Source organism: Nipponia nippon, unplaced genomic scaffold (genome assembly GCF_047370975.1).
Source record: "Nipponia nippon isolate SJK-2023a ecotype South Korea unplaced genomic scaffold, ASM4737097v1 scaffold_14, whole genome shotgun sequence".
NCBI lineage: Eukaryota > Metazoa > Chordata > Aves > Pelecaniformes > Threskiornithidae > Nipponia > Nipponia nippon.
This window is the reverse complement of record NW_028262330.1, coordinates 10339071-10353580: the sequence shown is the minus strand read 5'-3', so window position 1 is coordinate 10353580 and position 14510 is coordinate 10339071. Positions and strand designations below refer to the sequence as shown.

The 14510-nt window shown below is 43.7% G+C and overlaps 1 protein-coding gene across 3 annotated transcripts in view; it reads left to right on the top strand.

Moving 5' to 3' along the window:
* RAB40B (RAB40B, member RAS oncogene family) overlaps positions 1-14510 on the top strand; it is a 34955-nt gene that overhangs the window by 69 nt on the left and 20376 nt on the right. Inside the window, exon 2 of one of the 3 annotated variants that reach the window (XM_087750562.1) lies at positions 3220-3273. In XM_087750562.1, the coding sequence (XP_087606688.1) occupies positions 3252-3273 (22 nt within the window). In that variant the 5' untranslated portion in view covers positions 3220-3251. Of the gene's footprint in view, positions 1-7; positions 3274-7527; positions 8130-14510 lie in introns of those variants that run through there. The other 2 variants (XM_087750561.1, XM_009476651.2) reach the window with 2 other exon arrangements.

Genomic DNA, 14510 nt, shown 5'->3' with positions numbered 1-14510 from the left:
GGGTTGTAGGCGCTGGGGGGGGACTCGGAAGGAGCCGCTTCTTCTCGGCTGGGGGAGGGAGAAGCGTAAAATCGCTTTTCAGAGACAGACGGGGAGGAGCGGGGTGCTGAGCTGCCGCGGCCTGGCCTCAGGGCCTCGGGGGAGCGAAGCGGTTGTGGCTCCGGAGGAGGTGAAGGAGCTTCCCCTCCGCGTTGCCTCCCGCTGCTGTGCCCGGGCAGCCGGCAGAGTCCCTCGGCCCGGTGGGGCCGGGCGGGATGCTGAGTAACGGCAGCCAAAGTCCCAGCTCTCCTGGAAGGCGTTTTGCACTGCGGAGAGCCTGTAAACGTGCTTTTGTGTGAGCTCATCTCCTTTGGGCCTGTGGTCGCTTCTTCCCTACTACAGAGGCAGAGGATGCACATGTCAAGGAAGAGATGTTGCAGTAGAGCAATATATATAACAAAGGCAATGGATAGTAATTTTAAAATATTTTGATTTAATGTGCTTTCTGGCCGTTATAAAGGTACATGCTCAAATTCATTCTGTTCTTCAACAATAACAAGAACAGCTTGCTATTATTGGACACTGGCCAGCGTAGGTCTGAAGTAAATGAATATGTTCTTTCCCATTAGAATTTATTATTTATTTAGCAAGTAACTTCTTATTTAAAATACAAATTTCTAACCGTAGAAGCTGGAAGAGTTCCTGCTGATCTTTTACTCGTTTCTTTGTTAGTGTGAGATTGTGTACTTTCATTTTCTACTATTTTCTTAAACTTCTGTGGTCTCACTGGTTGCAATCACTAATTCATCTTTAGTTATTCCTGACCACCTCCCTTTTCACTATACTAATTTGTCTTGCTTGGGGTTTTTAAGAGTATTACTGTGCTGCCTGAGTGATTTAGACATCTATGGATATACATCTGTTTTTACATAGTAGTTTACACAAACAGCAGTTAAGATTAATTTATTGGTGTGTAGTTTCAAATTCTAAACTGGATTTTGCTTTGGAAATTTTGGGGTTTAGTGCAGGAGGATTGCAGCTCAGTGTTCAAATAATTCCTGTGCAGCAGCAAAGTAGCAAGTGGTGAAAAGACTGAAGTTCTTTATTTCCAGAAGTCTATGTACCTTTCCTTTTCAAGAGTTTCCATACAGCTTTATTTATTGATTTATTTATTTATTAATAATCCGGACTTTGTTCATGTAGAAACTGATGGTTTGAATTTGACAGGATTTCTGGATCTACAGCAATCCAGGCAGACTTACCATGAATATTTTTGCTAGGCCTCTCTGTATCTGGCCATTTCTACAGAGCCTGAACAAAGCATCAGTGTGCTGCGTTTGCACCAATTCCACAATGTGTGAGATATATTAGACTTATGAGATGTGTGGCACAATCCTTGTGCGTGTGCGTGATGTATTTACTTTCTTGGAAAGCACTTGGTGGAAACATACTGTCAGGAGCCAATGAGCTACACATTTCGTGCACAAGAAATTTCACATGTCGGATTAAGTGCACGGACCAAGACTATTCATGTAGCAGATTTGTACCAGAATCAGTGCTTTTTAGAAGCGTACCTTCACTGTCAGTCTAAAAAATCCTGAACTGACACGATAGCTGCAGCTTGGGCTTTTAGCCACTGCAGATATGTCATAAGCATGCTAAATCTTGCTTGCAGAAGGTTGGTTGAATGGTATGTATTACCTTGCCTTTTGCTGTAGCAGAGCAGGTATTTAACTTAACAGTGTTGGCTGTAGAGGGCATTATAATTTGTGGGTGTGACAGCGGTAGCCTAAAACCCAAGAACCTGTGGCTTGCTGAGAACCAGGGATAAATTAGTACCACAAGAGTATGGAAAGACAAATGAGAATATGTTTTTATATGCTGGAATCTGTTTTCTGCCACATATTGGCTCTCCCGACTCTTTGTGTAAAATTAGCCTTAAACGCATGTTGCAAAGCTTGGATTCAGATGTCTGCAATGGTTGATGAAGAATGACTGAGATTACACCAAGGGAGACTTTAATTCTCCATTTGGAATCTAGGAATCGGCAGCAGGTGCTATGGAAAATAATGCTGTGAGTTTTCTTTGAACCTTCTTTATTATTCAGAGAGCAAAGCAGTAATGCCCGTTCTGAGATGAAGGAGATTTGCTTTCTCATTTTGTAGTTTTTAAAGAACTATGATATTAGGAAGAATTTAAACCCCACATTTTTATTAAATGACACTTCTGCAACTGTTGGAAAATTCCGGTTGTGTCTGATTTTTTTTATTTATTTCTTCTTTTGACAAAGCAATTAGAAACCAATCAGAATTTGTTACATACACTTAATGGAGTTAAAATAGAATGAAATGTGTGGTTCAGTCTTCAAATACTAAGTCATAGTAGAATACTCTGTACTGTCAGTAAAGAAGTTTTTCATGCTGCACTAAAGAACAGCATAGTGAATGTTGTAGGAGTAGAGAGCAATTGCCCTTAATTCCCTAGAATTTAATTGGATTGTACTTCTTTCTGATTGCATCCGATCAGATACGATGTACCAGAAATTTGGCCAAAATTGTAATGTCAAGCTCATTAATTACATGGTGGACATAATCTGAAGGAGGAAATGTCAGCTTGCTTTCCAAATTAGAGGTTAAGTGTTCTGGAAGAAACTCAGCAAGACCCACAAGACCTTGCATTCCCAAAGACGCCACAGAGCATCTGTTTGCAGGAGGCCCGGGCTCCCAACTCTTGCAGACACTGGAGTTCAGTGAGAGCCAGGATTTGGGAGCTGCTTCTTCACAGATACCCTTTTCAGTGCAGGTTCCAGCTCCAAGCCCTCCCTAAGCCTGCTGCATGCCATCTTTGGCCTCTGTGCCATAGATTACTGTTCCCCATTTGAAATAAACTGTTGAGTCAGGCCCCTAATGTACTTACAGAGGACTACAAAAAAAAGCTTAGCCATATACTGAAGTTGTTCGTGCGCTGCAGGTCTTGCCTGCTGTGTGAAGGCAGTGTGTACCACAAAAGGCCGTGTGACAACGTGGGTTGACGTTGCGATAATCCTTTCTTCCCAGCCTCCACTCTTTCCCCCCTTGTATTATTTATTCCTATTTGAGTATTGTAAAAAGCTTGCAGTATGCTATTGAAACCACCCCCTTTTCTCTGCCCTGTTGGGGTTCACCAGCAATATTTATCTTGTTCTGATGCATGCTGGCTTGCCTGCAAGATCCACAGTGGTTAACTTTCTGTTTAAAATAGTGCTCCTTTCTGTGGAGGAGAAGACAACTGGCATGCTGGGCTGCAAATTATTTGGTGAGTCATCAGTTAATATACACATCCTGAATAAAAAAGCACTGCAGCTGCTAATTTCTGTTTACTGCTTGACAGTATGTACAAGAAGGGAAAAGGTAATTGGTATGTGTAGCCTTTTATTGGTTGGTTTATATATATAAATGGAAAATATGCATTAGGGCTTTTCGGGCTCCAGGCCTCTATTTGTGTGAACGTATGAGAAATGTGCTGTGGGCTCTTTGTCTTTTTTCCTCTCCCACATCCATGGATAGGCCAAGAGGGTGGATCAGGAAGGATGTAGGACTTTCCATTATGGAAAGAGACGATTTATAAGACACTCATCGAGATTTGGTGTTAGTGCTTGTTTTTCTCTCTCTTGCCTTAAACATAATTCACCTGAGAGAGAAATATGTTTTTTAAAAAAATTCCTCAGGTCAGCTGTATGAGCAGATAAATGGAAATGGAGTGAGAAGTTCCATAATCAAAATAACAGACTGAGATAGACCTTAGGAGCAGAATTTGGCCATTATTCTGATCATGCAGAGACATTGGGATCGGAGTCATTGATATATCTGTTTATTTGCAGAGTTAATGCCTTCATGGATTAGTTTTCAGCAGTTCCTGTAGTGATTTCAGGGGCATAATTTGGGGCAGAATCTGAACGAAAGTGTGACCAAAGCCAGAGGACTTGTTTGTTGCAGAAACAGAAATCAGAGAACTTTTTTCCACAGTTTACTGGGTTTACTTCCTCTCTTTTTGATACGGACTATGCCAGATTGCCAATGGGTTTTGTTGTTCACAGATTTCTGCCCATCAACAACAAGTTCAGGGAGAATGTTTGGTTTTTTGGATCATTTTAGTAATAATGAATAAGAAATTGTGCTCTTTGTGAGGGTAAAAAAGGGGAGGGGGGGTGTCCATAAATATAGCTGTTTGAGAGTCTCTTTTTTTTATTCTGATCAAGAGAAAATTATTACTATTTGCAGTTCTGACTTTTGTTTAGCCTAGTTCTGTATGGCACAGTAAAAGAGCAATATATGTGTCATTATTTCTTCTTTGAGCTCCCCCTAACCAGGTTATCTTAATGCTTGAAAGTGGGTTAGCAAATGCATTTTCTTTTCTATTATTCAGACAGGTGATGGGTTAAAGATTGTAGGTGTATTCTAGCTCACTAGTTCCTGTGTAAAGTATAACCATGAGCTGCCCTCAAAATAAACCTGGGCTTGGCAAAGATTTATGTTCTAAACATGATTACACATAAATGTCAGATAAGTGGAAATACTCAGGAAAGTGGAAGCATTCCAGAATTCTGCTATTTATGGCATCAAAACAGACATTTGAAAAGCATTAGTTCTTCATTTTCAACAGCTGAAAAACTCTTCATATTTTTTAATTTAAAAATAAGGACAAATGACCTTTAATTGCCAAGTTCATTGTTATGAAAATGCTTGGGTTTTTTCTCCCCTCTTCCTTAGTGAACTTTGGGAAAAATCAAACACGTACAATTTCAGTGAAGCAAGATAGAATGATTAGTTTGTACTTCAGCTTTTTTCATAGAGCATCTCAAAGCGCTCCACTGAAATTTGTGGTTAAAATCCCATGACGCTCCTTTGTAAGAGATGCAGCAAATAGCTTTGATAGGTCTGGAAACCTGAGGCAGGAACAATTTGAGTAAGCTGGCCAAGTTCATAAAGGAAGTCCGTGTTAGAGCTGGGCTTCGAGCACGACTTTCCTGATGCCCAGGGCTGTACTCCAGCTGTCTAGAAGCTGCTTCCGCAGGAAGAGTACGAATGACTACTGCAACTGCATTTATCTCAAAGTAAAAACTGAAATAGAAGCTCTGGCAGATGACACATCTGGAAGAAGAGCACATCTCTATCTTTCTATATGTAGACCTTCAACAGTAAAACATTGGAGCCTGTGAAACTGTAGTTTATTGGAGAATAAGTTCATTTGGAGAAGAGGAGGCTGAGGGGAGCCCTCATCGCTCTCTGCAACTGCCTGAAAGGAGGCTGGAGCCGGGGGGGTCGGTCTCTTCTCCCCAGTAACAAGCGATGGGACGAGAGGAAAGGGCCTCAAGCTGTGCCAGGGGAGGTTTAGGTTGGGTATTAGGAAAAATTTCTTCACCGAAATGGCTGTCAGGCCCTGGCCCAGGCTGCCCAGGGCAGGGGCTGAGTCTCCATCCCTGGAGGTATTTAAAAGCCGGGTAGATGTGGTGCTTAGGGACATGGGTTAGTGGTGGGCTTGGCAGTGCTGGGTTAATGGTTGGACTTGATGATCTTAAAGGTCTTTTCCAACCTAAACCATTCTATGATTCCATGATTCTGTTGCTGCAAATTTATTATCCCACCTCCAACAGTTCTTTGATTCCACAAAGTGATGACTGGTTTATAAAGAGTTGCAATTATTGGGTGCGTGGGTATGCTAGAGGGAAAATAGCCTGTCTGACACTGGGAATGTGGTGCTTTGATGTCCATGGGTGAATGCTACAGGACACTTTGTACTCTTCTGTTTGCACCGGATTAAAATTACCAAGGAATGGTATAACAATATTCATGAGTTCACATCTTTCTTTGCAATCCTGAAATAAAAATAAGCATGTTAGGACTTTTGGGGTTTGGGGTTTTTTTTAAGAGACCAGTAAATTGACATTGCATCATACCCATACAAACAGACTTTATTTGTCAAGGACTTCTTTGTTTTGCTTTTGAGTAGAAATATAAGGTATAGATGTATACCTTTCAATTTAGGGCTTATGTTTGGCTGCAGATAACGGAGAGTGAGTCCTATCTGTCTGGTGTATTTATTTCCTCTGAATTACATGCGCTTCGGGCAAAGTGTCCGTATGGGGTGGGGTCCAGTAAAACAAGGACATAAAGACCTCTCATGAAGTTGTAATTCTTATGTGGAATGATATTTTGTGCATATAGCACTATTTTTGATGTTTGTTTCTGTCTGTACAAATGTATTTTTATACCAGTTTGACACTACTAAGTTTTCTCTTCATATTTGGGAATTACTCAGGCTTAACAAGATTTTCTTGAATTTTTTTTTTTAAATTATATTTGCTGGCAGATATGCTACAGTCGAAGGACAAGAAGGTCATAAAGGGCCTAGTGTAGAGCTTAGGCAGTGAACATGCCTGAGATTTAAGAAATGAGATTTTCCTATAAATCTTTATTCAGTCACTTGCAGTTTTTCTCGGCGGCCCAGCACCCGGGGCTGGAGGTGATGCACTGACGCACCTTGTGTTAGAAACCTGCTGGGTTTATTTTAATGGCACGCAAAGAGCGAGCATTTACTTCAAAGATGACCCCTTTCCCTCAGCTCCCTACGTACTGCATTTTAGTATATGTTTTGCAGTATTGGTAAGGGTAGGTGTTTGGTTTTACGTGCTTGTATCGTCAGGCTGGATGACAGGACCAGGAGGAAATCACAGGCTTGCTGACACCGCATCCAAGCCTCATCCCCATCCTGTACAAATACACGGTAATACTTGAACGTGGATAGCGAGAGGGCAAAGCCAGCCAACACTGGTGTGGATGTGATGAAAAAAGAACATGTCTCTTCTGGCTATGAATATCCTAAAAGCAATACTAAGGTGTGCAGAGTGAGTGACTTGCAAGTCCCGTCGCTCCGGCCGAGACCTTCGTTCTGCAGGACGGGTGTGTGGTTCCCTGTTTGGGGCGGGTGCTGGTGCAAAGTCCAGAAGTGTTCCTTGTCCAGAAACTGCTCTTACTTCGCACAGGCCTCCCCCCACCACCCTGCCCGAGTCCTAGGGCCGTTTATCTGCCTGCGTACGCTGTAGTTATTGCAAACCCGGGAGAGGAACCCGCAGCAGCCGTGGCTGCAGGGTGCCGTCCCCGTCCCGGTCGGCGGGGCTGGGGCTCGAACCCGCGGACTCGGCACTCCGCCCCCGGCGAGCAGCTCCCCTCCACCGGGGAGGTGCGACCGAGTGCGATTGATGGGGGAAAGAGCCAATGGCCGCCTTGGAGCGCCCTAGCAACTGAGCCGCGCTGTCCCGCTGGGAGCACGAGGAAGGAGGCGGTGGGCGTTTGCCCTCCCCAATGGAAGCCGAGGGGGCGGGGCCAGCGCTTTTGGTCCACCAATAGGCGAAGGCGGGGGAGGTTACGGCTCCCTCATAGAAGCGGGGAGGGGCGGGGCTGCCGTTCCTGCGCACCAATCAATGCCGAGGAAGGCGGGGGCGGGGGCGAACTGCCCAATAGTGTGGCTCGGGGGCGGGGCCCGCTGGTCTGTCAGAGCGCCGCGGCGGCGGGCGGGCTGAGCGGCGGCGGCTGTGAGCGCTGGCAGCCCGCGGCCGGGGCGGCAGGTGGAGGAGCGGGACGGAGCCCGCGCGGCCGCCCCGCCGCTCCTTCGCGTTGCGGGAGGAGAGGGTCGGGCCCTCCGTCGGAAGAGACGGTCGCCTTCGTTCTGTCACGACATGAGGCGCGCTGCCGCCGTCCTCCGCCGCTGACACCGCCGCCTCCCGTCGCTGCAGGAGGCGCGCCCCGAGAGCCTCCCTGCTCCGGCCGCGGCGAGGGATGGCGCGGCGGGCGCTGCCCCCGCTGCCGTGACGGGACCGCGCCGCCGCCGCCTCACGCCGCTCCCCCGCGGGCGCCGGGCATGCCGCTGCCTGCCCGCGCCGCTGCCCGCCGCGGTGACCTGGCCCCCCCGGGCCCCGGGATGGGCCGCGGGAGCTGAGCCGTCGGGGAGGCCGGGGGGAGCGAGGAGGAGGATGAGCCACGTGGGAAGCCCGGTGAAAGCCTACGATTTCCTGCTGAAATTCTTGCTGGTGGGGGACAGCGACGTGGGCAAGGGGGAGATCCTGGCCAGCCTGCAGGACGGAGCCACCGAGTCGCCCTACGGGTACAACATGGGTAAGCTGCGCCCCAGGGGAGCCTCTCCCGCCCTGACGGGGTGGCTCTGCCCGCTGCTCCCCTTTTCCCAACACCGTACACCCGAGCGCCTGGTGGCCCTCCAGACCAGACCCGTGGGGAGGCCACCACCGCGCAGGAGGCAAAGGCCGCCATCCAGTGCAGCCAGCTTCTCGGGCTGGGAAATCGGTGCGGCCAGACCAATAGATGGAAACAACGGCTTCTGCAGGTTCCTGCGGATTTATGGAGCTCCCAGGTAGCACCGAAGGAGAAGAAGGGTGCAGGCAAAGACATGCTGAATGATGTTTTGCTGCACGTAGTTTTCAGAAAGGAGGTAGAATCGTTGTCAGGGTTTAAAATCCCATGCAGGTGATCGCATGTGTGAAACTATTTTTGGAGCTCAAGTTTAAGGGAAATGTCTTAATACACAGAATGTATTGATCAAGGTGATAGGATTTATCTTCCTAAGCAGTTATTTCTCTCTTCTTATCAGTGAGTAAAGGGAAATACTAATAAAAATTTTTTTCAAGTAAAGGGATCTCTGTTAAACAGCAAAGGTATTTGCTGTGAAACTGCTTTCACTGAAAGAGCCGAAAAGGAGATTTTTTATTTTTTATTATTTTTTTTCCCCTCTCTGTTTTTCACTGTTATATTCTTAATGTCAAGGAGAGTAGCCCTTTAAGATCAAGGTTCATATTTGTAGTATGTTCTTTCACTTAAGCATTTTAAAGGGCGAGACTGAAGAGCCTTATCCATGCCAGGTGTATTCTGTCTGCAGAATAGGGGGTTGTGAACATTGCGGACTGATTTAAAACTAAGCTCATGGCTCAGGGAAGAGGGGATTTGTGTTTTCCTTCACTCCCCCAATCTTGCTTGCCTAGAACATACTCTAGATTCACTTCTCTTTTCCCCCTCATGCAAATCTATCATGCAGCATATTAAAAAGCAAATTATCTTGTCAAATTACCCATTGCTTTAATTTACTGCCAGCCTAAGTCTGTGACTAGATAATTCACTGGAAGGCTTTACATTGACTTAAATCTGTTATTATGTTGAGTTCATAGTACTGATTCACACCGAAGAGCTGGAGGGAGGGAGGAGAGTTCTCTGTACCATTGCTTATGAGTCAGACTGTACCTTGAAGGCATCAATGTACATTTTAAGGTGTTTGCTTAATAGTTTTGCTAAATTACTCCTTGGGGTGTAGCAGTGTGTTTACTCTTCGTTCTCTTCAGGTGGTTGGAGAAAAGAGATAGAAGGCTTGGGGAGAGTGTGCCTAGTCTGGCTCTGTTCTGTACACACAATCTAGTTTATAAATTCTTAGGCTGAAGGAGCACTTTATTCTCCAATGTATCTTGAGGTAACTGAGAGAGAATGTTTGACCAGTTCCTGAGCTCATGCTTTTGCATGTAAACCTTGTGATGCTTCTGGGTTTGCTCTTAAAAATATTTAAATTGTGTCACTAACACTATAAATCTAATAGATTTCTTGACAGCCAAGAGATACAAATATTCTTTTTGAATTATTTTGCAAGGACTTCACATGCAGCTTGGAAATTCTTTATCGCTACTAATAACTTCAAAATGTATACATAGAGGGTTGTAAGTTTTAGGCGCTATTTAATGGATTGTAGTCTCTTCACCAGGATATTTATCAATCTGAGCTATATAAGGTTAGGCAAATATGGTAATTCAGGACCTCACAAACTCCGCTATGCAAAAGTCACTGTTTCACAGAAACTGAAAGTTCTTAGCTCTGAGAAGATGAGCGTGTCTGAAGAGAGGGATATGAGGAGGGCAGACGTAACAGATGGTATGGTAGGAAAAAGTGGAGGGAATATAATCTGATTTTTAATTTTATGCAACTAGTGTCATAATTAAGAATTTTATACATACAGAGCCTCAGTGTTTACACAACCATAGTATACTGCCTAGTCTCACTTAAGGAAGGATTTTAACTGTGAAAGTTCATAAAAAATATTTTTCCAGTCTTCAATTTATAACGTTCTTGAGTGCATCAAACTTGAAATACTTTTGAACACTGCGTGTAAGCTGCCCAGTTTCTTTGGTGGTCTGTATCCAACATCCCTTCTCTGCCTGTATCCCTTCAGCCTCTCCTACATCACTGGAGCCTGGCTGCGTAGGATGCAGCTGTGAGGAATCTGTGCAGGCTCAGGGACTATGAAAATAGAGATGCAGGGAGAGGGATAGAGCTAAACATCCTGCTGGTATTATGACTCATCTTCTAATTTAACTTGATTAAAAAGCTTGATAAACACTGACTTTTTCAACTATTTTCAAGTCCTTGGTTAACTGCTAGGATCTACCACTTTCATAATGCCAGCTAGGTCTCTGAATTGGAAAGAGAAAGTCTAGCGGTATGATGTATTCTGTCAAAATGCGCCACATGTATAAGCTTTGAAATAACAAAACTTTGTTGTGGAGCTTGATGAAAGGGAATAGCTTTGAGACCACAATGGAAGAGGAGAGAGATGATGTGGTCAAAGACAAGAGCAGTTGAGAAGAGAGCGGAAGAGCACTGAAGGGCCTTGAGAACAAACAAGGTAATGTGATGAAGCATGGGAATTTGGGCAGTTGTTTAAATTTGTATATGTAAGAGAGACAGAATTTGGTGTTTATTGCAACAGGGAAGAGGTTACTCCCACTGCTGAAATTTGGTAAATTGAAGGTGGGAATATGAATGTTGAGAAGTTCGGAAAGAACGAGCCTACAAAGGGTGATCAAGAGGAAGGAGACATGAGGCCTTGAATAAGACCAGCTGTTCAGAGAGCTTACCAAAGCTGTGGATAAAATGGAAAGCTAACCCTGAAGTTACAGGGCTGGGTTTCAGAAAGGACAGCAGTGCATTAGAGTTGAGGAAGAAAAGTTAGAATTTAGTTTTGATATAGGGTTCTTTCTTGTGCTAAACACAGGAGGTATCACTAAGATGCACTGCAGTGCTCTAAGAAGTAGAGAGACAGATTATTTATAAAGGAAGCGTAGGGAAGGACAAGGTGTTGAACAGAGCATGACCTGTCCTTTGGGAAGGAGGAGAATCTAAATGAACCCCACAGGATATTGAGAGGGGTGGAAGAAAGGCTGAGTGAGGATGGACTCATCAGCAAAGAAGGACCAAGGGGCTTTTGGTTGGTGGTTGTTTTCAGCAGCATCAAAGACAGTTAAGCAGACAAAAAGAAGAAGGTAAAATAAAACCTGGAGTTGACTAGAGCTGTGTGGTGGGGTTTTTTGTTTGTTTTTTTGGGGTGGTTTTTTTTTTAGCCATCAGATTCCTGAAGGCTTTATGTGCAGCTATGTAACTGTCTCATCTCAACTATGGGCTCAAACTTTAATTGTATGAACCACAAATTAATTTTTCACAGGCACTTTCTTAACTATTCAAAAATAAATCTGCCGTCTTTCTCATTCCCAGGAAAATGCGGCAGTCATATGTCTTACTATATTTTGTCAGTACACAAAAATGATATGAAATCTGGCGATGGGAAGGAAAGCCAGCATCATGTGATCAGTCAGGTCCCTGCCAGCTGCTGCTGGTCCACAAGCCGTGGTTTGAAAGCATTTGGCATAGTTCAGCTATTAAGAAGGAGTACAATCTCTTGGTCTCTGAATTTTTCTTAATGACCAAAGGGCTCAGGGTTGGAAAGAAGAAGGGAAGAAGCTTTAACATCACAAAGTAAGGACTGCCATGGAAGATGCATTCGTGAACATGATTCATGGAGATAATTTAGAAAGCAGTTATCCTGGAGATGGGCAGGTAGGCAGTAAGGTTAGTTGTCTGGGTAACCTGCCTTTACAGTTCTTCCACATCTTGCTCAAAACTGAAATTGGAATAAGATTGGACACACTGGGTCTCTAACCTGGTAACAAAAACTGCACAAAAATGATCTTAGAGAGCTGCAGAAACTTTGCTTTTAAGCATTGTAAATTTCTCATCAAAATAAATTCAGAGGAAATAATTGCTTCTAGACTAGAATATAAGCCTTAGATGTGTTGTCACTAGGTAGACAAATATTTTGATGTTTTGCACTAATAGATTTTTATTCAGCTGGTCTCTGGTTTTGCTTGCATACTACCATATGCTTGCAGTGTGATTGCTTGACGCAGGGACTGAAAGGAATGATTGTTCAAACCTGTATACTCCTACTCCTTTTCTTGCAGGAGCATCAGGTTCAGACTGACAAATTCTCTCATGCTTTCTCACCTAGCAGCCTTTTCATATCCTCTTAAGTTCATATCACAGTTGTTTGCCTTCCCATAAATTCTGTCTGTCCTTAGACTGAGAACTTCACTGGCCTATTGGTTGTCTTATCTGAATGCTTGAAAAGATCCTGGTGTGTAATAGTTGTGGGTGTTAATAAGTGGTTGTCTTGATTGCTAAATGGTTCGAACGCAGGCCTGGAGCTTGGATGGCCCAACCTCAGACAGGCCTTATGGGGAGAGCCAGATGACCTTAGGGAGCGTTTAGACTGGGGTGGTTGTCAGCTGTCGCATCCCAGCAGACACACAGTTCATGGGACTCTTCCTGATAACCTAATACACAGATCAAAGCCATTCTTTGGTGTGAAGAGGAGGGAATGGGCCCTAACTGAAATATGGAAACTAAAGGAAATATTGTTAATGTGAGAAATTAAAAGACTTAGATTTGTGAGCTGACTGTGGTTTCCTCCCCTCACCCCCAACAAGGCCAAATACAGAGCTCATGGAGGTACAAGACTTAACACAAAGATTTGCTGTTAAGTTTCTCTGTTCTGTCTTCCTAAAACTGTGTTTTTGAAAATGTTACTTGGCTGAAAGGAAGGGGAAATAAAATTGTTTTGTTTTCCTACCAGTATAATAATGAATAGGATGGGTTGCTTATCACTGACTTATTTGGAAGCCATTACATTTTCCTAAACACAACATGATCTAAAGATTGCAATAGAAACTAATGGCAACATCATTACATTTCTGTATTTCTTTGCACATAGCACCAGCTTTTAGGGACAATCTTCAGTCCATTCTATTAGGATTTCTCCAGCAGAACAGTTATTTAAAGTTGCTGAGCACCAGTGTCTATGAGTAAATAAACACCTTTTGAGGTTAATTATGCTTGCCTATAAATAGACTAGACTTTATCTCACAGCGCAAGGAGGGCAAAAATTGACTGCTCTTAGCTGTCATGAAGTAACTTTTCCTAAAAGGTTGAATAGATGTGAATTTTTTCCCCCCTTGAATTTTGTTAAAATCCAGTTGTACGCCCATTAATCTCAGTTTAAAAGGATTTAAACTGCATTCTTGTACAAGGAAAAGCAGGTGAGGTTTGATTTCATACACCAAGTTTAAGTGCCTAGAAGACGTCTGGTGTCTTATCTCATTACTGTAGGCTTCCGTGGCATTGGTGGAAAGAAATAGTTGCTTCAAACAGGGCATCTAACCTATTTTGGGATGAGTCTGTAAAGCAGTAATAGATCCTACTCTAAATATGTTAGTTAGGACTACCCCTTTAATGTGTTATCTTACAAGAGCTGTGCTTACTGCTGGAAGACTATATTAATTTTGAATTGTGTTATATACTGCATGGGAAGAAAGTTCAGTAAACAGAAACTGTTACCCACTCTGTACTTGCTCGTCCCCTTTCACTGTGTTTAAAAGAGAAAAATAATTCTCCCCTTTTCCACCACCATTGTGTCTCTTTGAGGTGTAGCACTGTGGAGTAGCAATTCTTCTTAATAGGCAGTCAATTATGAGAGGTGTATGTTAGCTGAAAATGTGGATCCTGGTTGGACCAATTCCCTTTATTCTTGCCTTACTTATGACAGATACTGTCCATTGGGGGGGGGGGGGGGGGGGGAAGGTTATGTTCTAATTCAGATTGGTTTTGTTCTTTGCTTCCTTTCGTGTGCCTTTCCCCCATCCCTAAATCTCAAGTTTAGAGTCTCGTGCTAAGAATCCCCTGCCTCGTGAGACCAGTACATCATGTTTTCTTCCCTCATACATGGCAGCATACTTGAGTGACACCTTTTTTACCTTACTACGCTACCTTACTGTAGCGTTTCCTGTCAGGTCAAGCAGTCAGTTTGGGGGTTTGTATTTGTTAGCTAATCTTGCACATCTGTTGAAACAATGAACATTCACCTTGCTTGATTTAATGGAGCTATAGAAATCCTAGGCCAGCTTGGCAGTGTATGGTTTTTCATATGTTTCTTCAAACCTTTCATAAAATTAGTTTTGCTTTATTGCACGCTTTCTTCTATTCAGCCATTTTTCTTTGGTTTGTTATATTAATAATAATATTTATTTGTTTTAATACTGCTTAGCAACTCAGGTGTCATGCGCTCATATCCATCTCATGGACAAAAAGTGTTGCTGTCTCACAATTTCATGAAGG